Below are 26,706 nucleotides of genomic sequence, written 5' to 3'. Positions count from 1 at the left end.
CAACGTCTAAGCAGGGGGCTTTTTTTCTGAGAAATATGCCATTAATTTTGAAGAGCCTGACACAACTGTGCTGCAATTCAGCTGAAGTCTGCTCATTCAGTCCTACTGACAGCCATGTCATTACAGAACTTCCAGATCTGCAGCTCTCCTTGTCCTGCACATTTCCCCCCACATACGCTGGGACAAGCTACTTTATAAAAAACTCTACCAAAACATCCCAAAATTGGTATGATCAAAAACTGTGGCTATTTCTTGCATTATTACAGTGAATTATCCTATCTGTAAAATACGCACATCCCTGCCTCTTATTTCCCAATGCAAGAGCAGATCACTGGCATTTGAGAAGTGTCTTGAAAATCACAGGTGCCGATAGCATCAATAACAGCACACCATGAGATGTAATATTATTAAAATAATAACGGCACTTTTTTCGGACTCCTGCATTTTTCAGGTCATCAACCAAAAACATTAACAAAACACAGCCCTTCAGGGAACGAAAAATCTTTGCAGTGTAACGCAAGGTGGTTCATACAGTTTCTTTCTTCTCAACCACCACGTGCAGAGTGCCTGCCGCTATGCTTCTGACTACTGGAAAAGAAACTGCGGGCTTCTTCAACGATGCCAACGCTGAAACCACAGAGACAAACCATGCAGATTAAACTCGAACCTAAAGGAAACTAGCTTAGCTAAGCAACTGCAGCTTGGTAGGCCATCTAGTACCTTCCAGCTCTGCCTCCACCAGAGCTACTAGAAATTCCCTATCTGCTTGTCCAGCAGAGCTGCAGTGCCCAGCTGCCAGGCCCTGGTGGGCACCGCACAAGGGCGCTTTGCTGGGGCAGACGGCACCATGGCCAGCTTCTGTGGTGCTGAGGGCACCCATCCTGCCACACTGTGCAGACTACACATCCTCCACCGGAGCACCCGCAGTTTCTCTGTCCTGTGAGCAGCAGGTGGCTTTGGGCAAGAGGTGTCTTGCCTGTGAGACACAAAATGGGTCCAGTCCTTCCTTCAGGCGAGGAGAGAGCTGAGCAGCTTTCAGCCCTCATCCCTAAGCCAGAAGTGGCAAAAGCAGCACAGAGCTCTACAATGCTCTACTGTGGCAGAAAGCAAAAGCTGCCCCCTTTGCAAACTGAGCCGAGTTGATGAGAAATCTGAGTTCCCCAGCAAGAGCTTTCCACGTTTTCTAACTTCCAGATTTTGAAAAGGCAGAAGGAATTTTGCTTTGATTTTGGGAACAGCTGTTGAGACCTGCGAACATTTCTCCCCCGACTCTCCTGTTGTGCCTGCTGGTTTTATCTTGTTATTCCATCCCTCCTTTCCTTCCTCCAGCTTAAGAGTAGCAGACAATGGTTGGGGCAGACAAAGATCCCTTCACCCCTGATATATGGAAAGCAAAAGGAAAGCCTTGATCTTGCCTTCAATACAAAAAAAATACAATTGTTCTGTGTATGTGTACCTACATGTGCCAGCTTTGCTACTTGGACATTCCAGCCCATAATAACATTCAAGGTTAAAGCCTACAGGAAAGGATAAGGAGATCAGTAACTGTTTCAAATTACAAAGTTAAAAACAAAAGTGGTATCAAGAGTGCTCACTTCTGCGAACATACAGGAAAACCTGATCCACCCCATCTTCTTCCTTCCATTGGCTTCAACCCAGGAGAGTACACAGACAGTTCTTCATTCCACAAAATGCTTAAGCACGTGCCTTAAAAAGAAACATGTGCTGGTGTATTTGTCTGAATCAAGGAGGAGGCAACTAAATGTTTAATTCCCTTACCCACGTTGCAGCCTTAAATTTCTGTGGCACTTTTACAGGGCGACAAGCTCCGCTGACTTGTGAAACCACCAACATGCAAAAAATAATACACAGATTTTGTCCTTCTGAGTGGGGCGTTTCCTTGGTGGAAAGCAACCACAAGAAATTCAAGAGAGGATGCTGAAAGCTTTTTTTTTCCTTTTTTCTTTTCTTCAGTAGGGTGTTTTTTAATAAACGACAGTGTTAACACTATGAAAACAAAGGCTACTCTTATGGGAATAGGAGGCTGCTTTTCCCTGTTGCTCGCAGAGAACCCCGGCTGTTTGAATGGATGATATGTTAATTTTGTGGCACAGTTGCTCAACGGAGGACATAGCGAAGTCTCCCATGGTACAGTGCACACAGTTTACAATGGACATGGCTAGAATGTTATTGTGTGTTGTAGCCCTCAAAAAGACATTTCTCCAAAGCAAACATGCTATGAAATACATTTTTCTCTAATCATATCAGAAAAACCTCACTCCGTAAAGCAGTCTTTTTGAGCTTTTATGAGCAGCTGCTGCTCAAATGCTTGAAGGAAGAGCTGGCAAGTTAAAAAACAAAACAGGCCACAGAGATTTAATTTCCTATAAAATAGCTCCCTACAAACTGTTTAAACAATTCTTTACTTAGAGCAATACTCCGAAGATTTTAGAGATTTTCAGGGCAACGCTTGCAGTAAGAACTCCTTGTGTTCCCTCTGCTCAGGGGGCTACACAAACACACCATCAGATTTATGCCTTTCCCCTTCCAAATAACCTCACGTACTTGTCTGCAAAATTAATTTAAATAAACATAGAGAAGAAAGAAACATGCTAGCTTTTTTTTTTTTTTTTCCAGTGGCAGTAGGTGCAGGGGGAGGTTGCGCTAGGGGAGCAGTTTCTAATATCTACCATAAATCTGCTCACTCACAGCCTCAGCTCACATACTAACAACATGTCTCACACATACTTTTCTTCCCACCTTTCTGTCTTCCCCAACCCCACAGCCATGCCATAATGTGTCTAAGTACAGCATTGCTGATTAAAAACTGCCAGCAGTTAAGACAACTTATTTTAAAAAAGGGGACTGTGTATTTATGAATGCAATAATTAATCAATGCATAATAAGCATGCACTGCGCATATCATTTTTCTTTCCATACACAGACAGCTTCGATTACCATGTGGGTTACACTGCCACTAGGATCTTTAGTTCCCAGTAACTGCTTCCCCACCCCGCAGCGTTAGCAAAGACAAGCTCATTGTATTAAAGTCTGCAAAACCACCCAAATACTGCTAAATTGATTAATTTTGCAGTTAAAGTCTTTCAGAAGAAAATGCCATAGGTAGTGCCACAGCTACTAGGGCTGTCACAATTTTCCTTTTACAATACTTTTTTTCAGAGAATAAGCTATAAAGGCGTACTCAGGGCTGTGAGCTGGTAGACTGGTTTGCATTGTAAGAACGTATTTCATTTAAATGGCTTTGTTTTAAAATTGTTTCAACTCTTCAAATTAATCGAGAGTTAAAAAAGACGTGAGACTGACATAAAAATGTATTTTCCCTCCTTTTAACCTGCCTTTTGACTAGAACCGGTTTATATTTATTTTCAAGAAACTCAATAGTATCCAATTAATAATACGATTGCACACTTTTTCATGGAAATTGATCCCCAAATGGCTTAAACGGAAAGAGCCACCACCACCCTTTCCTGAGCCTCTCCACTGATAAACAGCATCAAACAAGGCCCCACAGATACTAATATTCAGTCAGTAGGGAGTTGCTTTTCCCTTACAAACAATTTTTCCTCGGTGACCGTTCTCTACAGCACCACTTTCTGCCCAAATGGGAAAACAGAGATGCTTTGCCACAGAGATATCCTTCCCTGATAACTCTCTGCTAAGCCCAGCTGTTCGAGTCCACAGTGATGACATCTGCAGCCGAGTTACCAATGCGAGTTTTCATCCCAGTACAGTGGGCGCACAACATGATTATGTGCCCTCCCTCACCAAACAGCTAATATTTATTGTAAACCTGCGACACACGGGGACTGACCAGAAGACTGCAGAGCTCTGCACTTGGCTTAAAGGCTGGCACTTGGAGGATGCTGCTACATATATATATATATAAAAATAGCAATACTTTTTATACTGTGATAGTCCACAAAGGGGATGACACCATTTTATTCTGCCAATATGCAGAGGATTAGGGGTTTCTGCTTGAAGCCACTAACAACCTGAACAGGAGAATTACAGTAATTCCACTAAAACCACTGAATCCAAGGGACAAGCTGATGCACATTGTTAGCGTTTCCGCTTGTCCTGAAAACGTAACTGGCACTATCCTACAAACAGAACTTCAACTAGCTATGCAAGGAGGTTTAACTTTAAGAATGGACTTACAGGAGGCATATGCAGTGATGAGGACTTTTTTTCACAAGACCTCTCAACGTTTTGAGATCTAAATCATTGACACAGAGCAATTCTAAAGGGAGCTCAAAAATAGCCGTTGAGAGGTCAAACACAAGTGAAACACATGCTTTCTGTTGCTCACACAGCTCCATTTTTAGTGCAAAGTGTCTCGCAGCAAACAACAGCAAGATACTCCGTTAAAACCTTGCAGTGCTTTATCCATTACATCACCACGCAAACACTGTTGTCATGACTTCAGTTAGCAACACTTTGCCTATATCAATACCATTATTAATACACTGAAATATTAATGTCTATTATATTTAATTCACAGTCAAAAGTAATGAATAAATATTCACATGCAGTTATTATGAGAAATACTGCACGCAACTACATGTCAAGAGCTGTGACCTGCAACTCTTTCCCACAGCACCTCTGGTGCCAGAAAATACCCTGAACAATTCAGCACTAGTTAAACCTTCCACAATCAGGATACCTCTAGGTTGGAATAAGCTGTTAGGCCCTGGTTCTGCCATACAGGAGTCTAAGTAGCATGTATCTCAGTTACCATTTCCAGATGCAGTAGCCTGGTTCTGAAATATAGGAGTCTGTCGAAATAGTGTGTATCTCAGTGCCATTTCCAGATGCAGTAGCCACACTTAACAACAATAGTTACTGTACAGAAATTTAGCACGTCTTCTGCAAAACCAGTGTGAATATGAGTCCTTGACCGGGAATTCAGACCTTTCCTAAAACTAAACATGGCAACACAATGAAAAATGGAGAGTTTTCATTGTATTGTGAAAAATGTTATTCTGAACACAAAATATTAATGGTTTATTGGCCATCTCTTTGAACACAGCACAAAAAACAATGAATGTGCATTTAAGAAAGACTTCACTTCCATGGTCATTAAAAGCAATGACATTTAGGTATTTCAGAGGTAAAACTGGGACACAGTGAGTATCAAGATAACTGATTAGTAGCACTTACAGCAAATGTTATTTATATTGTGTGATGCTAACCCAGCTCTGCTAAACCCACAGTTTAGCAGTGATAGCTGTAATTTTATGCACATACATACATACATAAAGTACCTGCATTTTCTCATGCAAACACAAGCACAAATTGGTGTGTACATACTGGATTAAAAAAATGACAGTCAGCAAACAAAGATTATTAAATACTATACCTTTGAGTCATAATCTTATATGCATCTGGCAGATAACAGCGGATATTCTCCATCTGAGCAGGATCAGAGTCACAGATTTTATCATCAGTCCTCCCATAGTTGGCACTTTCAATCATGATGACATCTGTTCCCGGGCAGCGAAGCTCTATGGGGTAACTCTCACAGGACAGTTCCCTTCGGACCACAGCCATGGGGACTGGGGCACGGCTGAAAGCTGCAAGGATTAACACAGAAACACAGCAAACATTTACTTTCCATACCGAGGTTAGGATTAAAAGCGGAACGACTTTTAGCAGCAGATTTTATCCATATGCTGTACTGAGATAGTTTCAGTACCATTGAGATATGATCTGCAGAAATGAGGTCTGATCCCCAGTTTGCTGGCTGCCCAGAGAAATGACTTCTCCACTCAGTGGCTTGATTTTCTCATCTCAAAAATAAGCTAGTGATCTCCTTTATACAAGGCTTTAGAAATACCCTATTGAAAGAGGTAAATAGCAACTATGGCATTGTTATTACTTCTACTTACCAGGTGAAAAGCTAGTTGGCTTTGATATATAAAATTACAGACCTTTGTCGTATCTGATCAACCAGGGAAAATTTTCTGACCATGAGCAATCCAAGCACCAGGATCCCACCTGCTCAGTGAGATTGCTTCGGTCCTCCTGCAGATGCAACAGCATCTGCATTGCTCCTGGTACTTCTCTTGGTCCTTAGAAAACGAGCCTAATGGCTTTTGCTGTTGCCTGCAGTCTGTCAGGGGATGGTCTGCAGGTTCTGGCAACCATCCCAAAGTTTGGGCCCTGCAGTGATATTTTCCATGGAAAGGCCAATATATTGGACACTAGGTGATTAAAGTTTAGTCCTAGCTTTGCATCAGATCTGCCTGAATGTTCAATACTGGCATGTACTTGCAAAGTTAAAGATCTCTCAGAAATCTTACCTGTTTTAAAAGAAATCCAGGCTACAGTTTGCAAAAGAAAAAAGAAACACGCTTTGAGATGCTTTGAAAACAAAGCACTGAATTATTATACATAAACTCACATGACAACAAGCAATAATATTTCCCATTTTTACAGAGTCTTTGATTTAAAGATCTTCAACAGCTTGGCAAACATTAATGCATTAATCCCCCAAATATCCATACGAAGTAGCTATACATTGCCTTTCTCGTCTCAGCTGCAGAAGGGTTATGTGGCTTCCAGAAGATCTCAAAGGAAATCCATGGTGAAACTGGGAATAAAATACTTATTTTCCAGCCGAACACACCAGCTGCAAGCTAAAACTAAAGGTAGCCCCTTCCCTTCCTTATTACACAAGAATGAAAACTCACCCACACCAAAAGGTTTGCAGCTGCAGGGATGACATGCCCTTCTGGCTCCATGTTGTACTACTTCCAACCACAAAACAAAAGATATAAACTAAGTCTGTATCTGTGCGATGGTCACAGAGCAGTCAGGGAAGTTTTAACCCTCTAACAGATTCAGGGCCCATCTGACACCAATCATCTTTCAACAACTCACTCACCCTCAAGCACCATTTTAAAAGCCGTTATACCCTCTCAAAATCAAAAAATCCCTTCCAAAACTCTGTGCACGGTACATGCACACCAACTTCGCTTATGGAAATGAAAGTGTACTGATAATTCTCAGTATACCCCTTAACTCCATCAAGGCTGTTGTGTTTTTCTAGCAAGCAGGAATCCAATACAATACTCTGACTTCTGTTAAGCCTTTTATTATTGTTGTCTCATTTAGATTTGTATTATTGGACATATAAGAATTCCCATTTCTGTAAATTTGCAGGGATTACTCTAATATCAGATTCTTACTGATGTGCCAGAGTTGTGGACTAATTGCCAAACTCCCAAGACAGACATGCGTTTATTCTTGAATAGCTTCTACAATTAGCATAGATAGCTTTAGAGCTTGGATCATGTACGATGTCCTTCCCTGATATCGGAGAAACAGTTTTGGCCTGAGCTTGTATCACACCATATGTTTGTGTAATGCAGTAAATTCTTACTACAAACAAGTTTTCCTATTACAGAAGGAAGGAAGCCAGGACAATGGTGAACCTCTGAGACACAATACCTTATTCTTACCTGTGGCTTTACATCACTAAACAACAAGGTGAGTGGAGGAAGAACGGGACATAAAGTTAGAGACAACATGTGACCAAAGAGGTAAGCCTGTCAGAAAGGTAGAGTCAGCAAAGCCCAGCAATTTTAGCCTGTCCTACACACGACATCAAGAGCTATTAACTCTGCTTAAAAGGATCTGTCTGCAGAAGCTTACAGCAGCCCCTGCTCCGTGAAACGCCAGGCTCTGTGGCAACAGAGGGAGAGTTTATATTTGCCTGCATTACCTTTAGCATTCACAGGCCCAGTGCTGACTAGAAAACTTTTGATGCCAGGCTGCTGATTTTTCACAAGAGCTGTGGTGAGCTTTCTTTTCAAGCCTCTTCTATACTAAACCTGAGCAGATTAGCGACATGGGAGGCAGAAGGTTTCTAGCAGCATTTGGCAGAATGCTGAGGCCAAGTGCCCTCCCTCCTCCTGCCATGTGCTTAGATGACTCCTTTAACTGCCAAGAAAGCAGAAAAATCAGGTTTACAGTAAACATTAGCTGTTTGGGGCTAGGGTTCAGTCCGGTTCTTGGGCAAATGGGATCCTTTTCTCTGGGAGGCTACTGTAGACTACAGAAACAGCAAAGACAGTTGCTAATACTACTTCACAGTTCCCATTAGAGAACACAAAACTCAAACCTCCAACCCAATTGCTTCAGAAAGTGTATTTTTTCTGTTAATTCCTATACATTTTTTTGCAGTAACCATTCTGTATTGTCAAAGAAAGCAAACATTCAACATATGATAGTTGAGGAATATCACGCTTAAAATCACAGAAATTAACTGTCTGGGAATTCACTCATACAGACCTGGTGTGTTTCTCAAACAGCAATCCTGTACATATGCAGCTAATCTTAACTCTCATGTTTTGTTGGAAATAAGACATTAGGATCTGCTAAGAGCAATATGGTTCTATTAAAATAGAACCTTATCTGGGGGCAAAGGTAGCATTTTTAATCTCACAGCAACTCTATCAACCATGATGATGCAGTACTTCAGGCTTCTGGTGGAGGATATCACAGTTAATATGAAAATACAGAAGTTTAGTAAAAGCTTTTAAACAAATTTCTTTACCAGATTAGAAAGCACATTTATTGTACCTTGGGTAACTTCCCTGTACATGAGACTTTATGGCATTGATCTACTAAAATTGCATGAATGACAGTGCCTAGTGTCCCCCTAAAAACCAAAACCAACCCACCCACCTCTTGCCCCCAAAGTAACAGCTCACATTCTACTTCACATTGAAGAACATCTGGAAAGATGCAAGCATTTCTAGATGTGGCTTTCTGTTTACTGGTATTCACCTTTTTGTTTCTCACATAATCACTTGACCGCTTGCCACTAGAAGGGCAGCTTTTACTTACAGGCACCCCACTGTGGAATCATGGAGTTAACATTTATTTCCTGGATATATGACAAAAAGGAAATGTGACACTCTGGAGAAACTGTAGGAATAGCCGAACACTATAATAGAATATAATAGGAGAAAGCAATGGTGCGTGCTTTACATCCTGCCATCCTCCAACAAATCAGTTGCTCTGCATGGCTTTTTTTCTACCCTGATAATCTGCAATAAATACTCCAAAGGGAGATTAGAGGTTGGCTGTTTATCTCCTTGTAAGCACATTTCTCGATGCTGTGTCCCTATATGATAATCTTAAACATTTCTACTAGTTCTTCTGTGAGAAGCAAAGATTTTTTGTTGGTTTTGCTATGAAATAAGATACATCAAAGGCCATCTGTGAAATACACAGCACAATTGTATTAATTCATTAATACACTTCTCACTCCCTTGAGTAGCTCTCTATCTTTGCAGTCTCTCACTGAGCTCCTTATTTAATCTCCTAAATAAGTGACCTAATTGTTGGCTTGAAGTCAAGAGGAGCTGATGGCTGCTCACTACTTTGGAAAACAGGTGTCTTTTTCCACGATCCTATGTGCAGACAGCCATCTAAATACAGATGACAGAACTTAAAGATTTTGAAAAACAGTCTTTTTAACATTTAAACGTGTGCCAACTTGAGTGTTCTAAGTGCAGCCATTTGGTTGAAAATCGTCCTCCTGAGCCTCTGCAGGGCAAAGCAAGAGCAGAGGGTAAAAAGGCAACAGATAATGACAGGATTTTATCTGAGCGATTTAGAACTTCTTTGTCTCTGCTAATTTCAGGAGCTGGAAAATTAAGTAAGTCATCAAAATCTTGTGCTTTTTCTCCCCCTTGCTTTTGACCTCAGAACATAATTGCCTCTTGTCATGCCTGCAGGGCATGGGCTTGTAGTTATCACTGTGTGCTTAATCAAATGCTGAAATAGCCTTTAAATTACATGTCTTCTTGGCTGCTAGAGACTTGTTGAGCTCTGTTACATTTAGAGCCATGATGGTAGTAGATGTACTTTTAAAAGAAAAGTGTGGGATGATGGTATTAAATAGGTTTTATATGCAATTTTCCCAGCAACATCATGTTCTGGCTCAGAATTTTGAGAGTGAAATTTCTGTGCATATTTAAGGGCAGTGAAACAAAAGCTGGAAATGAAGAGATAATTATTTTCACAAGCTCTGCAAATGATTTTGTCTGCCCAGGTAAAAATCGGACTTACTGTTCCCAAAGGCAAATACAGCATGCTGGCAGAAAAGGTTTCCCACTAATTTGGAGGAATGCTTGTGTGTTTGTAATTCCCCAGTACATAATATTCACACAGTTCACCTTCAGTCGGGGGTGGGGGGTGGCGGAAAATAGCAGAAAGCAATAATGAAAAAATCCTTTACCCCCTCTTATTCTGAAGCCTACTCAGGTATGGGTATGAGCTGAAATCCCTTACAGTTCTTGAGTCAACAGGCCTTACGTGACTGTCACTGCCTAAAGAGAAGCAACACGTTTAAGTGATTTTCTAAATCAGGGCCCTGCTTTTTGCTATTAAGATATAAAGTCTCATTAATGCATTCATTTGCAGCATGCTGTATTGGGCCTGGCTGAGCCCCACAGCAGCCCTCCCAGCGCTGCGCTGGTGTTGGTAGCTGGAAAGGTGGTGATAACACACCGGTGTTTCGGCTGCTGCTGAGCAGCGCTCACACAGCATCAGGGCTGGCTCTCCAACCTCCCCACCACCAGCAGGCTGGGGGTAGGCAAGATCTTGGGAGGGGACACAGCCAGGACAGCTGACCCAAAGTGGCCAAAGGGATATCCCACACCATATGATGTCTGCTCAGATATAAAAGCTAAGAGAAAGGAGGAGGAAGGGGCGGCATTTGTTATTTACAGTGTTTGCCTTCCCGAGCAACCACTACGTGTACCGAAGCCCTGCTTCCCGGGAGGTGGCTGAACATCGCCTGCTGATGGGAAGTAGAGAATATCATCTTTTGGTTTCCTTACCTTCCATACACATAACTTTTGCTGTTGCTTCCACTGAACTGCAGTTATCTTGACCCACAATTTTTTTCATCTTATTTTCTCCCCCCTATTCTGCTGAGGGGTGATAGAGCAGCTTGGTGGGCACCTGGCATCCAGGCAAGGTCAGCCCACCACACGTCCAAGCACAGCTCAGTGCTTCTTCTCTGTCTCCCTTTTCCTTAATCAAATTATACCTGGCCTCTGATCTCATCATTATTAGTAGCAAACAAAAACTCAGGTTAAAGATCGTGAGAACAGACATTTGTCCAATGCACAATACTCCCACTCCCCAGTATTGTCACTGCTCACAAATATCAATCCAGTACCAAACAGCTTAAAATCCTCATTGGTCCAAAGTTCTCTGCAAACTTGGGATTGGTATACGAGTATGGAAATACTATTCTCTCCCACCCAATTTTCTCTACATACGCTGACAACAAATTAAACAGGATACAACACTGTGTCTTTTCTAGGGAACAGCTTTCTTCTACTCTCAGCCTGCAGAAGGGTTAAAGGTCCTACAGACAGTGGCTAGTGCCAAGACACTGCAGCAAATATTTGGAACGGTCACATCCAGCTCCCCTGGGGAAGAAATGAAGACTGAAGGCAGCCAGCGTGGCCAAACAGCTGGAGCCATCAGCAATGCAAAGGTGGAGCTCGACAGTGCTACTTTCCACTCCTGCCTCTCCCTCTGTGACTCAGATGATTGCTTTCTCAGTGATAAAAATGGGGATATTATCTGATCTCCTCCATTAGGGACTCCAAAATCTGCTAGAGAAAGGAAAAAGAGAACTAGATATAATCCTCCGAGAGAGGAGTGTGGCCTCAGCCTGGGTTTCCCCATGAGAATCAAATACCCACATCCCCCCAGGCTATCTTGGATTCCTATTTTATAGAAGATATTAAAAAAACCCCAACCCTGTGACTTTCCTTCAGGGACCTCCACCAGCAGTGATTCCCCTTACCCAATAAACACCCACCTGTGAACAGACTTCACAAACTGAAGAGCATCCTTTTACATGGTGGGACGGAGTATACCAAAAAGACAGAAGAGAAACACATGCTGTGCAACACCCCCGCCCATGGCAACAAAAGAAAAGCTAAAAACACTCTCACACACTTCCATGTGCATTTTAGGTGGAGGCTGAGGTCAACTATCTTATGGTTCCATAAACTGCTCAATATACCTCCATTATAACACTCAAGTGACACTTGCTAGGGATTTGCTCTCAGGTTACGTGACTGAAAATACAATAGATGTTTGGCACCATGTTTACATCTGACACCCTCCTCCACAATGAAGAGGAGACACAGGAGAAGGGTGTAGTAAACACAGAGAGAGTTTTCTATAGGGGTTGCCAAACCTACACACAGAAAACATTTTCCAAGGCAATACAGCCGAGGATGCAAACAGGAGCACAATGAAAAGCCTAGCCAAGTCCCAAACAGCACATCTTTGAAGCAAGCCTCAGCCCCTAGGTACCAGCCTTCTGGAAAATACCTTTTATTTCCATGGAAGATCTCTTCCTTCCACATTTCTAGACACTCTAGAGGGTGATGCAGAAACAACTCTCCCTTTCTAGCACCCACTGGATGTCCAAGAAGCCCAGGAACAGCAGCTAGAGAACTAAGCACCAGACAGCTACATCCTTGGGCACTTCTGCTGCTCATACTTTGTACCACTGATATTCCTCATCTTCTTCCTATGCCCAGCTAGTAAATGCCCTTCTTCTCTCCCCTCACTCTTCCAAAACCCAGATCAAAGTATGGAGAAGCTATTCTCATTAGTAAAAATATTAGATTCTCTTAAACTCTCTAAGTATTACATTAGCTCTTCCTATAGGTGGAAAGAGAAAATAAATCCACAAGTAATGGGCAAAGAGGACTGGTGGAAGATCACCAAAAAGAGGGAAGAACGGTGAATTCGATGCATTTGCACCTAAGGATGGGCATTCACAAGGGAAATGGGTCTTTGTGAGGCCTTATGAGGAAAGGACATGAAGTGATAAAAGAGCAAGACCACAGAAACTAGATGGTAACTATGAATGGAGGAGTCTGACAGTAGGAAGTGACTGAGGACATGTAAAGAGAGAGAGGCAAGGTGGCAGACTGCCTCAGGGAGACGTGGCATTGAACCGAACCAGACCTGCAGGAGAAAGCAGTGCAACAGCAGTACTGCAGTTTCTTTCTGGTTCTCCACTCCCAACTTTTGGGACTCATGGGCCGTTGCCTCATCAGTGAGTGATGAGAATTGCAAATAATGTTTCTTTTGACCAGCTCTTATCTTCACAAATATCCCACTTACAGCGGTAAATGCCTCTGCTGCTAATATTTACACCATTACAGCATACCGCAAGGCAAGGCATCACCGAGGGCCACCCTCCATGCTGCTAAAGAGGCAGTGGTTCAGGGTAAGCTGACATCCAGGTCCACTGTTGTTGAAGAGAAAGTAGGTCCTGCTTCTCACCCAGCCAAGCCCTCCTATCTCCAGCCATGGTTCAGCTGCTGGACCTGCACTCAGTTCTGATGCTCACTGCATCCCTTCATGAAGAATGTCAACTTAGCAGTCCACCAAGAAACTAAGCTGGGGGGGGCGGGGGGGGGGGGGGCGGGGGGCGGGGGGGGGGTGCAGAGGAGAGAGAAAGAGAGATTCTGCTGTACTGGTAGAGTTGAATCAGCTCAGAACAGCTTTGCTAAGGTCATAGAAAGGAAGGAAAAGATTTTTAGGTGGCAGGAAAGGAAGCTGCATTTAAGTGCTTTCCAAAAACACAGGGCCAACCTACCTTCAAATCAGAGGTCAGAAGTACAATCCCAGCCTGACCTGAATGTCACTTAAAGGATTTTAATTAAAGCAGAAGCAATCAGTTGAGAACAACAGACAAATGAAACGCTGTCTCCAACAGAAAGGTTGAATGCAAGTACATTCATATTTAGGCTCCATCATGGGAAAAAGCTATTCCCAAGTATCTTTTCCTTTGCAGTGTATCACCTCATTTAATGAAAGGCATGCACAAGAAGATACTTGGATATGACTGCTCTTTAAATTCACAGGCTTCCTTCATGTGAATTAACTTTCCAGTGTAGAAAAATGGTGCACAGATACAGAAAGAGTCCGTGGTTAAAGCCCTGTACTGCAGTGCATGAGATGTATAACCAACCGTTATGCTAAACTTGCCCTCCAGCCTAACAGTGACGTTACTTAAAATATCAGGGTTTCAGATACTGGTCCATAACACTGAGATGCTCATGTTCTCGATAAAGGAAGCTTTAGGTGCTGTGCCAGGTGGACCAGTCCTTTTCACAAATTCTGCAAATCAGACTGGGGCCTTCAATATGGAAAACCACACCATTTATTACCTACCGCACTCAAAGTTATTGCTGTTACAATAGATACTTAACTGTTTCCCAAACAAAAAAACAAAAACCAACTGAAACCCAAAAAAAAGACCCAAAAAAACAGTGAACTCTGACAAACAACCTTGAAATCTCAAATATAATGCAGCACAAATTGTGGTGAGGCCAACAGAATCTGAGTAACAACAAAACTCACCCCATTTTTAAACTACTCTACTGTAGCTTTTTATTTTAGCCATTAGTAACATTAATTTTATGATCACTGGTAAAAAAAACTTTTTTAAACCACCATAGTAGGTATCATCATAGAGGCAGTTAGATAAACAAGTATCAAGGGGTTAGCCTAAGATAAAGGAAAGATTAAGGAAAAAGAAACTGTTTACCATTTTCAGATTTCATATTAAATCATAAGTTCATTTGATATTGCACTTTAGTATCATTTCCATTTAAAACAATAACTTAAATTCTTAGCCTTGCTAAAATAATGCTGATCTGGAATAACTTTTCTGTTACCAGCAGAGATTTTTTAGGTATCTAATCAAAATGGGCTTCATTAGGATTAGTGGTGTCCCCAGATGGACACTGCCCAAACGCTGAGGACATGCTTCTCTCCATCGTTTGTATCGCTGTGAACTGGGAAGCATCAACCGTGAGCTACAGGAAGCGGGACAAGGATAAGCTGGAGGAGACTGAAACCCAAATGCATCCTCAAAAGTTAGAGATTGTCTGCCATGGAGGATGGCTGAATGCCATAGAGGCCAGACTGACTTCTATCTCACAACAGGAGAAAAAAAAATATGGGGAAAACAAAAAAGCAAACAATGACACAAACAAAACAAAAACCAAAACAAAAATATCCCCAAACCCCTCCAAAGTCAGGAAGAGATACAGTTCACTTAGCAGGTTCAGAAATTAGAAATTATTTTATGGCTGACCCAAATCGGACAAGTTGGATGTATTTGGAGTTTTGCTAAGGAGCATAGTGACTACAAATAATAGATTCCTACTGAGCAACCCCTCCTCAAAGTTAGAATTTCAGTTCCCTGGAGAGCCTATGAAGGAGAACATGAAAGCTCTTGTAGAAGTATTTGCATTGTTAAAGAAATTATGAACAGCAGAGTGAGGATTACTTTGTGCTGTTTATGGACTTGTTTGCCAGAGTAGTAAATCTATTTTTAAGTTTGTATTGTCTGGAAAGGAGAAGTGTGTGAAATCTGAAGAACTGTCCAGAGAAAAAAGATAGGCAGGCAAAAGAAAAGACTTTCTCCCTAAGTATTACAGCCTGTCATTCAAATAACTGTATAAAAATCTAGGGCGTCACATATTTGTTATTTAAACCACTTGCTTTACATCATCAAATGCCAAGAATTTAGAGTTAATTTTTCAAGAAATTACCCCGACCTTGAAGACTAGCCATCTCCAGGAAGTAGTATGGCTAAACTGTAGATCTTTGAATAAATAATTGTGATTTTTCTTGGTGTTTTTGACATCACAGCTCCTTTGAGTCTCTGCCATAAACAGCAACTGCCCATGACACATACATATATATATATATATATTATTTATATATATATATATATATACATACTTCTATAAAAGCATGATATATATTAAACAGTCACAATGGAAAGTGTAGTATTCTACATGACAAGATTAAATTTGGGCTCCCCTACTCAGGCAGGACCCTACTCAGCACAACTTAAGGTCACTTATTTTTAGAAACCAGTGGGTGCTTATCAGCAAGATCTGTGAGTAAACTACAAAGAGGATCCACCCTTCAGCTTCTGGGCAAGGATTTCCATAGCATGACACTTATGAGCTCCATCTCTGAAACAGTGGCATGAGATCCAAGACCCTTTTTGCTCATATGCTAACAAGAATTACAAGTCGGCTGTGGCAAGCCATTCTTTGCAGCCCTCTGAATCATGACTCTCCCAAAAGCCTTTGACATAATTCCCCTCTGACCTCAAAAAATTAAGGATTTCACCTAAAATATACTAGCAGCTAAGAAGAGCTTTTCAGAAGCATATGCAGTCATCTGAACAGTGGCCAACTTTATCTACACTCCCCACCCCACTCCCCGTGTCTTAAAAATAAAAAATAATAGGAGATTTAAATCTGGAGAATGACCTGCAACACACACACTTGCTCCAGGTGGAAATATATTCCAAGTAGAAGCAGGTTTTCAGGGAAGTCACATGCCTGCAGATACACATTCTCCTCAGTGGAAATATAGCAAAACATTAAAACTAACGAACTAAATTAACTCCACAACATGGTCCACTTACTGGGATACACAACTAAAATCCTGAGTGATAAAGTTTCCTATTGTACTTACCTGCTCACAGCAAACACTGCGGTTAATTGTTTTTCCACCTAATGCAGCCTGTGCAAACATTGCTTCAGAAACAGTGTGTATACAGATATGCCTGTATATATAATACACATACACACACAATACTTCCCTTCTCAAGGTGAGCCACAAAAAATTCTGAAATAATGGTCACCTGTAGGCTTCCAGAAATGCTCTGAACAGATTCACTGTTCCCATAAGAGTCAGGTGAAGAGCTCTGCAAAATAGCTGCAAACTCCTGGGCTTCACACTAGGGAGGTGATGCTTATCCAGCAGCACCACCAGGACTGCCATCCCTAACCCAGCTTGCTTGGGGCTTGGCAGCCTGACCAAACTTGCCTGATTACATTTTTGTCTGCAATAAATGCTCTGAATCCTGCCCTCCACACCCCACAATTTCAGTTTAAAGTAACCAGGGTACACCAGAATATGTTTCCACTTACTTTCCACTCCAGCCTTCAAAAGTGGTTAACAATAGTCTAAAAAAGCATTTTAAAAAGCAGTAATAACACATATGAATATCCACAAAGGCGTTGCACCCAGTAAGAAAACAACCCAGTACCAGTTAAAAGGTAACACTGTTTCATGGAAGTCCCTACAGCACTGGATATGATTTATTACTTGTCTTGTGGGAAAGCATAGGGCTCCATCACAGACACCCAATGAACCAAAAGAGAGTCAGTGCCACAAAGGACGCTTTAAAAAGAAGAGGAAATACATGCAGATTAGAGACAGGAACTACGGTAACACAGAAAAGGACAGCCATGCAGCACGGTTAACAAACAGATGCAGATACTATACTTGAGGGCATAATGCTCACCAGGTCAATGAAAATATGGTTTAGAAAAAAAAAGTAAAATCTAACTTACTTCAGGAAAAATAAAATCACCTGCAAACAGCTATGATGGGTGGAATACTCTCCCAACCCCCACCCTTTTTTTTTTAAAACACAATCACTAATCTTGTTTCAACTTTTCTTCCTCTGAGAGACAGATGAAAGAAGTAAATCTTTTGCAGATCTCTCTGGCAAAAACCACCAGGATCTAATTGCCCAACAAAACCAGAGAGAGATAGCAGGTCTAAAGGCAAAGAAAAGTTCTCAATGAAAGAACCTGATAAAGACTCTCTGACTCCTTCCCCTATAGTTAACAGGGTCAGAAAGAGCAGAACTTTTTCAAGCCCCAGACAGGACAACACTGATGGGACACAGAAGAGTACAACACAGAGGAGGCCCTTTGAGAATTGTGAGGCCAAAGTTAATTCAGGCACACCTGGGCACCGCAGCTCAGCCACACAGCAGCGTCCTTCACAGACAGTTTCCCTGATCAGTGAGATGCAGGATCCAGCACCCTCAACCGAGCAATCCCTGTTGGACATTTAGGAGACCTCAACTAAGACTGACCTTAGGCTTACAGACTCCCGGCTTAGATGTCCCAGGACAGAAGATGGTCTAGGCAGCTTCACACACATTGTCTGAATGTGGCAGATGGGTGAGGCTGGGATGCTGTCACATTCAGGGCAGGAGTCCCCAGGACGCCAGTACAGGATTTAGCGGTACCCTCCAACGAGATTTGGAAGCAGACAGCCTTAGGGAACCAAGACTTCCAACCTAGCACTGACCTCTGATACTTGCAAAATCCTTCTGTACTGTCCCTCCCTAAAGGTTTCTGAAAGATTTCTCCAAGCTGATAAAAGCACCATAGAAAGGTTTCCAGAGAACTGTTTCTGGGAGATTATTAGTTAAATTTCTAATGTAATTATATTACAGCACATTTAAGTACACTTTCTAAACACAAACAGACTTCTCTAACAAAGGATCCATTTCAAGCACTTTTTCCTGTACCCATTTCCTTCTGTACCTATTTCAGGCATTGTTCTTCTAGAGTTATTTATACTTCACATCTAGAATTTTCTGCTTTTTCTAAGACTATAATTGTTGTGTATTTCCACCATCTTGTGTTTATCATTCATATTCAAGGAAAGTATTCTGCTGTCGCTGCCCTCTCCAAGGGCACTTTTGTAGCACGGGGAAAAACCTTCATAAAAGAGATTACACTTTTCTAACTAACAGTTCTTCCATGCCCCCCACTATATAATAAAGCACCTCAAACCATGTAGGGTTAAAAAAAACAGTTTTGTAGAGGCTGGGGAGAACTACCTGGGCTAAATACCAAAAGTCAGTGAGCAACTCTGCTGTTGAGGCCATCCTCTCTAAAAAGCAAGTAGGTTTTGATCAGTGCAGTATTTGCCCTTATTGCTTTTGGGTACAGGTGCTAATATATGGGATGTTGTGCTGGTGGAGGCTTGCCCTAAGACCCCTACTCAGATAAGGAATAAGGAAGACAAACTCCTAAATGTCTCTGCAATTTTTTCATTGCATTGTATATATTAGAGATCTCATACCGTAACTGGCAAAATCAATGAAGTATTGATGCTTACTTTTGACCACAAAAATTTACAGAAACTTTAGGGAAATTGTCTCTGGATAACTTCATATAGGTTCTTCTTCCAACAAATAAGTTGATCACAGACACTGCCCCACCCCCACCCCCCAAAAAATTAACACAGACACCTATGAGCAAATAGCCATGAACCAATGTAACTCGAAGTAATAAGATCACAGTCCTGACTGTGTAACACAGTCCCAATACATATAACACATATACTTGAGGATTTTACCCAGGACAGCTCCTTGTAGATTAAAATAAAACAGAAATAAAGATTTAAGCCTAAAAATGCAGACAGTAAACTGGGATGTCTGGTTCCAGTTCACAAAATCCCCAGCTCTGCAATCACAAGATAAAGCCTCTTTTGATAAACAATAAAGTTTATCCTAAAGGTTTATCCAAAACCCTACTTAAAAAAAGAAAACAAAGACAGCAATGTAGTTAACAAGCGCAAGTTAGTTTGGAAACACAAATCTGCAGGAATAAAGCTCAAAATACAAATGAAGTAACTGTGGACCATCAGGCTAAGAAAAATCATGCTTGCAAAATTTTTCAAGAATTAGCAGTATTTTTGAAATAGTAAGGTGCACGATGCAAAGACAACCAGTTACCAAGCACAAAACCAACACCCTACAATTATTCAGCAACTCACTCCTTTCTGTATCAGGAAAGAAGCAAACACAAGTATTCATAATTCACGGTGATAGGAGAGGTAGTTTTTGTTCTATCAGATATTAGGAAAGTTGTAACAGCAAACAGCTCAGTATTTTTCATTCTGCAGTATTAGGTATCTTCTACCCAGAAGTTTGGAAAAAAACCCAACCCACAACCACCTTAGAAACCCTTGCTGTTTTTTAACTTTTATCAGGGACACTGACAGACTGCTACTAGTTAAAACCGCACAGTCACACACACAAAAACAAGGCTATAAAATCAGAACGTAAGTTCAGTTGCACACAGAAAAAATACATTAGCTGCTGCTTCTCAAAAAATACCGTAAATGTGGAATTATCATCCCAGCTGAACCACTGAAGGAAGTTCAGCAAGAACCTCATCACTCCAATATCATTCAACACACTTCTTAACGACGTGAAAGAAAATAAACTCAAAGCTTGCCAAATTTGCAGTCAGTGCAAAAATTGATGAAATGTTAAGTAAGACATGGACCTTGTCGGTTTCACAGATTGATCTATAAACTGTCTGAGCAGACAGTGCTTTAATACAGACAGATACAAATCCAGGTAGGAATACAAAAAGTGCTCATTATGTGAGACCACAGCCTCGCAAGCAGTCATTCTGAAACAAGACTGTTTTCATGACTGATAAGGATTTGAACACTACACCACCGCTCAAAGGGCAAACATGATCTCTGCAAGTCTTAGGAGGTGAATAACAAGCAGAAGTGGGAAGATGAAATTGCCCTACACGTATTAATGAGTCCATTACTGGATCATGTACATTGTTATGCCTATACTTTAAAAAGATTGTCAGAAACTTTGAAAAGGTTTGCAAAACATAAGAAAATCTATAGACTTATATATATATATATCTCTCAATTAAAAAATGAGTAGAGTCTGAAAAGCCAGTTTTACCAGTGAGACACCAACGCTGCTTAGTCTGTTTAACTAGTCCAGAAGACCATTATAGTCTGAAGGTATCTACAGAGGGAAACTATTTCTTACAACAGGGAGTTCTTTAATCTAGCAGAGAAAGGCAAGCGAGATACAAAACCTGCAAACTGATGCCAGATAAACTCAGGCTAGAAATAACACACATATATTTAACAGTGTAATTTACCACGGAACAGTTTACTTAGCTATATGATGCATTCCTTATCAGCTGTCCCTAAATCATGACTGAATATTTTTCTGGAAGATATGTTACAGCTCAAACAGAAGATACAGGAGCCTGATTCACAAATTACTGGATGAGATCTTTATTGCGCAAACACTCTGGTTTGTTGATCATAGGAGTCTCTTTGAATTTTAAAGATCTATGGAGATTTGGGAGAAAGAAAACAGGAAGAGGGGAGACATTTGGCAGCATGGAACCCACTGAATTTATTATCTTAGTGTAAAATATAGTAACAAAATAAATAATATTAATAATTATTAAAAAAGCAGAAACCAAAACACAACAACAGAAAAAAGCCCTCAGGGAGCTTTTATGCAGATACCTGCTGTGCTCATCCATGCAAAGAAGGTTTGTATCTTGCCTTTATTGAGTGGTCCTGAATAGGGAGAAAAAAAGAAAAAGAAAAAAAAAAGTTCCAGGACAGCATCTTTGAATTCCTAGGAACAAAAGACAGCAAGGAGGAGGAAGGCAATTGCTTACTGCAAACCAACAGATGGAATTTCAGTCAGAGGCTTGCTTTGTTTTCATAATAAACCATAATCTGTGTAATCTAAACCAGTTTTTATTTGCTGCAGTGAGACATAAAGACCGTAGCTACGGCACAGGAATTATTTTCTCAACCATTCATTGTTACAGAAGGTACCTCTTCATTGCCAAAGACACAGTGGACCCTAGACCAGCCAGCCAGAGTAAGTTCAGGAGGATGGGAAAGCGTATGTATGGCACTACTTTTTTTTTTTAAGTTTTCTCTGGGTTTGGGTTCGTCTGGGTGGGTGTGGGTGTGTAGGTTTTTTTTAATTCAGCCTTTCAATATGGTTATCTACTAAACTATTATAATTCTGCAAAGCATATTAACTGGTCTCTAGGTGCTACCAGCGACATAAAGTCTTTGTGGTGTGCACCCTACAATGTCACTGGGATGGGTTGAGGGCATTATTTCACAATTTCTACTTCCCAGTCACAGTGCTGCAGGAGCCCCCATGCTGGCATGGTCCCATAAGTCCTCTTTCACTGTGCAGCCACTCACATCAGATGCAGGGAGTTGCAGAGTGCCAGCATAACTGCATAGAAGCAGGGTCTCCATTCTGCCAGCAGCTCTGTACCACAAATCTGTCCCTGCCACTTGGGCAAAGCAGGGCCCAATATTACTATATTACATCATGTTACATTACACACTATACCACAACATGGTGTCCTGGTTTCAGCTGGGATTAAGTTAATTTTCTCAGTAGCTGGTGCAGTGCTGTGTTTTGGATTTGGTGTGAGAACAATGTTGATAGCACACTGTTGGGTTTTTAATTGTTGCTAGGTAGTGTTTATACTAAATCAAGGACTTTTCAGTTTCTCAGGCCCTGCCAGCTGGAGGGGCACAAGAAGTTGGGAAGGGACACAGCCAGGACAGGTGACCCAAGCTAGCCAAATGGGATATTCCATACCATGGGACGTCATGCTCAGCATATAAAGCTGGGGGAAGGAGGAGAGGGAGGACATTCAGCATTAAGGCATTTGTCTTCCCAAGTAACCACTATGTGTGATGGAGCCCTGCTTTCCTGGAGATGGCTGAACACCTGCCTGCTGACAGAAAGTAATGAATGAATTTCTTTTTTTGCTTTGCTTCCATGCATAGCTTTCACTTTACCCATTAAACTGTATTTATCTCAGCCCACAAGTTTTCTCACTTTTACTGTTTTGGTCCTCTCCCTCGTCCCACTGTGGGGGGAGCGAGCGAGTGGCTGCATGGTGCTTGGCTGCCAGCCGGGGTTAAACCATGACACATGGAAAGGTGAGCAATTCCACGTTAAGGTGCAAAGCCACAAAAACCCTAAGCTACCTGGAAGTGTGTAGCTGCAAACAATGACTGCCAAATATATTGCTTATTATTTTGCTCAGGTCCAATATTTAGGTTTCAGCAACATCAGACATATACATGTGGCTTCTGAACACACTTATATATCCATAACATTTCACAATATAAAATACTGACTTCTATTCATACGTATTTCCCCATGTTATTTAATTTCATCTTCATATAAAAAATAAATGGATTTCAAATGTAGGCAACTACATATATAAGCACTCTGCTTGAAAGACATACTTCATCTTTAAATAGCAGCAATCAATACACACAGTATGTAACCTAAACAATTTTCTATTATGAAACCTTAATGGATGCATGCTTTGGTCATTTTTATTACTAATATATTATTGATTTACAGAATACATTACCACCTTAGGCACTGGGAATTGCTGGAGTCCTTACATCCTGTATGTAGTTTTAGTCAAACTAGGAGCCAGAAGTCAATAATCCATTTACCACCAGCATAGCCCTTCTGCAGAGTTAGATATTTTAATGATAGTCTGACTCTCACAGTGGAATCACTTGTCTTACAGTGGCATTTATAAGTCATTGTTATTAATCTAAAATTATCCATGAGGCCTGCCTGCTTATCTTTCACTCTTCTTTATTGCCAAAACACTTTGGAAGTCACAATTCAGAAGAACACTGGCAGGCTACCTTGCAGAGCCCACGCAGGGCAGAGTTTCTCTGAAATCAAAGCACCCGCTTGGGCTCTTTTGCTCTGAATCTATGAACGGTTTGTCTTTGTTGCCATTCACATCAGGGAGCAGTGATTGACTCCTGCAGTTGCCCAAGAGAAAGGGAACCAAACAGCTCGCTTTGATACGAATACTAATACCAGCAGACAAGGAGAAGCCAGCATGCCAAGCAGTCCCCCCACTACCACCAGGCTGTGAAGAACATGTCAACTACTATTCAGCGAGGCTTCAGGAGAAGCCTATAGTAAGATGGGTACATCACAATATTGTTACATAAATCAAACCTAAAATATTTGTTTACCGCTACTGACAGAAATGAGGGGGAAAAAAGGGTTTAGGGTTACAGTTACTTTAGTGAAACAATCCTACATTGTTAACTTATGGATTTATGTTACACAGGCGCAACAGCACACACATGTTTCGCTGGGATATTATCATGCCTTGGGCAAGTTGGGCTTTATGTCAAAAAGCAAGCACAGAAATGGCAGAGATGCAATATTACAAGCATCATCAGTTCTGCAGCTGCTCAATGTGGTGACTTCTCCTATAGTGTCAAAATCAGCTATTTCCAGAGTAAATCCAAAGTAATATATTGCTTTTCTGCTTTTAATGCCTGTTAAGAGATGGACGAGAACCCATCCCCTTGGGGAAAAAAGTCTGCAAGGAGGGACCCCTGCTTCTCCGTTTCCTCTTTGCTGTTTTTTGTAACTGACACATATGAGGTCAAAGGAATAAAATACATACAGAGTAGGAGTGCTTTGCCCCCTTTTTACAGAGCAAACAACTGCAATAGAGACAACAGTAAGCAAAAACATGCCTGAGAAAATAACAGCCACAAAAAGCAAAAGTCATATCAATTGCTTAGGCCTCTCTGCACACAGAAGTTAAGTGAGGTGAAGCGAAAAAGTTTAATTCACTGAACTGACTATCTTTAAACAAATAAGCCATCTAAAAAGCAAGAGACAAGCTCCTAAAAACCTGGCTGTAATGCACACTGTCACATCAACTTTAAACTGACTTTTTCAGTCGTTGTCCCATTTCTAACCTAAAGGCAAGGTGCTCACCCCCTCCTCTTCCATCTCTTTCCCCACATGGGCCCAGTACATGCCTTGCAGGGGATGCCCAACACGAACCACATTTAGAAGACGTCTCAGTCTTGGTCTTTGCTCCAACAACAAAGGAGACAGAAAAGCTTTAGCAGCATGTTGAGAGGTCCCTGAACGTAGCAAGAGCATGAGGAGAAAAAAATCACATTAGCCTTCCCCCTGCCTTGTCAGCACGCAATTGTTTCTTTGTTTGCAGAGAGAACTTCGAGGACCAGCCATAGTTCTGCATGAAAGGCCATCCTAGCAGATACAAAACCTGACAGGTCCAGAACAGACCTGGTGGAAGCTCTTCCACGCTATGGCAGGGCTCCTGACAGCCTCCCCAAAAAAAGGGGGGGAGTGGGGGGAAGCCTCACCTTTTAAGAAAAATGCTTCCAAAGGCCTAGCTGACATCCATGAAGCATTTTGTAATCAACTTTTTCTGTCTCCAGCCTCATTCACCAGTAACAAGAAGAAAGCAAGATCGAATATAAAATTATTATGACTGATGCATGTTAATAGATTTGTCACACATTGAGACAGTCCTGGAAATTATCCTTCCTCCATAGCGGCAACCTCCCCTGGGCATGGCTTGGGTCCAGGACCCCTAAAGTTAGAGTGTAATTCCCACTTTGTGATTGTTTACTGCATTACCATCACTGTTCAGCACACACAGAGAGAGCACAGTGAGCCCAGTAAACACTGACAGTTTATTTCCATGTATCTTGTGCCAGACAAGGACCTGACTGTGGTGGTCTGACCCTGGCTGAACGACAGGTGCCCACCAAAACTGCTCTATCACTCCCCTCTTCCACTGGACAGGGGAGAAAAAAATATAATGAAAGGCTGACAGGTTAAGATAAGGACAGGGAGATCACACAGCAACTACAGGCAAAGTCACAGGCAAAACACACTCTACTTGGGAAAACCTAGTTTAATTTATTACCATTCTAAACTGAAAAACACCTTTCCCCACCCCTCTCCTCCTTGGTCTTAACATAATTTCAGATTTCTCTACCTCCTCCCCCCTGAGCAGTGCAGGGGAATGGGGGCTATGGTCAATTCATCACATGCTGTTTCTGGCACTCCTTCCTCCTCACACCCTTCCCCTGCTCCAGCATGGGCCCCCTCCCACGTTGTCCTTCTCCAACAGGGTCCTTCCCACAGGCTGCAATTCTTCATTAACTGCTCCAGCGTGGGTCCCTTCCATGGGGTGCAATCCTTCAGGAACGAATTGCTCCAGTGTGGGTCCTCCATGGATCCACAAGTCCTACCAGCAAACTTGCTTCAGCATGGGCTTCCTATGGGTCACAGCCCCCTTCAGACATCCACCTGCTCTGGTGTGGGGTCCTCTGTGGGGTGCAGGTTGGATATCTGCTCCACTGTTAAGACTATGCTTTCACATAGTCTTGCTTCTCTTTTCTGCTGGTGCAATTCTTTTTTCCCCCCTCCCCTTCTTAATATGCAATCACAGGGGTGCTACTACCATCACTGATTAGCTTGGCGAGCAGTGAATCCGTCTTGGAGCTGGCTGGCATTGGCTCCATTGGACATGGGGGAAGCTTCTGGCATCTTCTCACAGAAGTCACTCCTGTAGCCCCCCTGCTACCAAAACCTTGCCATGCAAACCCACTGCACCAACAAAATACCATGTTTCCAAAATTAAACTCTATTGATTAGAAGAATTAAATAAAGATGTGCCACAACTTCACTTAAATACAAAGCCACAGGCAGAAGTCTGCGGCAGTTGCGTCAATCAAATGTGTTATTTGCCCAGATTCACATTAAACAAAGCAATCTGTAAGGCACACCAGAAGTGGATCAAACAGTATCTCCCCCTCTCAGTTTTAAACACACACCCAACACTACTCCATCGATACATCTTCCAAACAAAACAAACACCTTACAAAGATATTTTTACATTTCTTTAAATGCAATTTACAACAGCTATACAAAATAAATAGACAAAAGCTACAGGAAACCTTTCCTTTCAGCCCAGCCAAAACGCTTAGTTGGACCCCCCCCCAGTGGTTTCGGGAACTTCTGTTTTTTGTTTCCTTCTCCCCCTTCAATCATTTTGGCAAGGGAACCACAGCAGAGAAACAGAAGATAGGAGATGAGGAGGCTAGAGGCTATCAGTGGTGGACAGCTTGGCTCTGATG

At 41.8% G+C, this 26,706-nt stretch overlaps 1 protein-coding gene across 8 annotated transcripts in view; it reads right to left on the bottom strand.

Moving 5' to 3' along the window:
* Window positions 1-26,706, bottom strand: part of ADGRL3 (adhesion G protein-coupled receptor L3) — a 342,991-nt gene that overhangs the window by 278,100 nt on the left and 38,185 nt on the right. For 7 of the 8 annotated variants that reach the window (XM_055796415.1, XM_055796409.1, XM_055796407.1 and 4 more), the window contains exon 2: window positions 5,381-5,594. In XM_055796415.1, coding sequence (XP_055652390.1) covers window positions 5,381-5,594 — 214 coding nt within the window. Of the gene's footprint in view, window positions 1-5,380; window positions 5,595-6,323; window positions 6,340-26,706 lie in introns of those variants that run through there. The other variant, XM_055796413.1, reaches the window with a different exon arrangement.

This window comes from Falco peregrinus, chromosome 2, assembly GCF_023634155.1.
Source record: "Falco peregrinus isolate bFalPer1 chromosome 2, bFalPer1.pri, whole genome shotgun sequence".
Taxonomy (NCBI): Eukaryota; Metazoa; Chordata; class Aves; order Falconiformes; family Falconidae; genus Falco; species Falco peregrinus.
The sequence above is the reverse complement of the archived record's forward strand: the minus strand, read 5'-3'. Positions and strand labels throughout refer to the sequence as shown.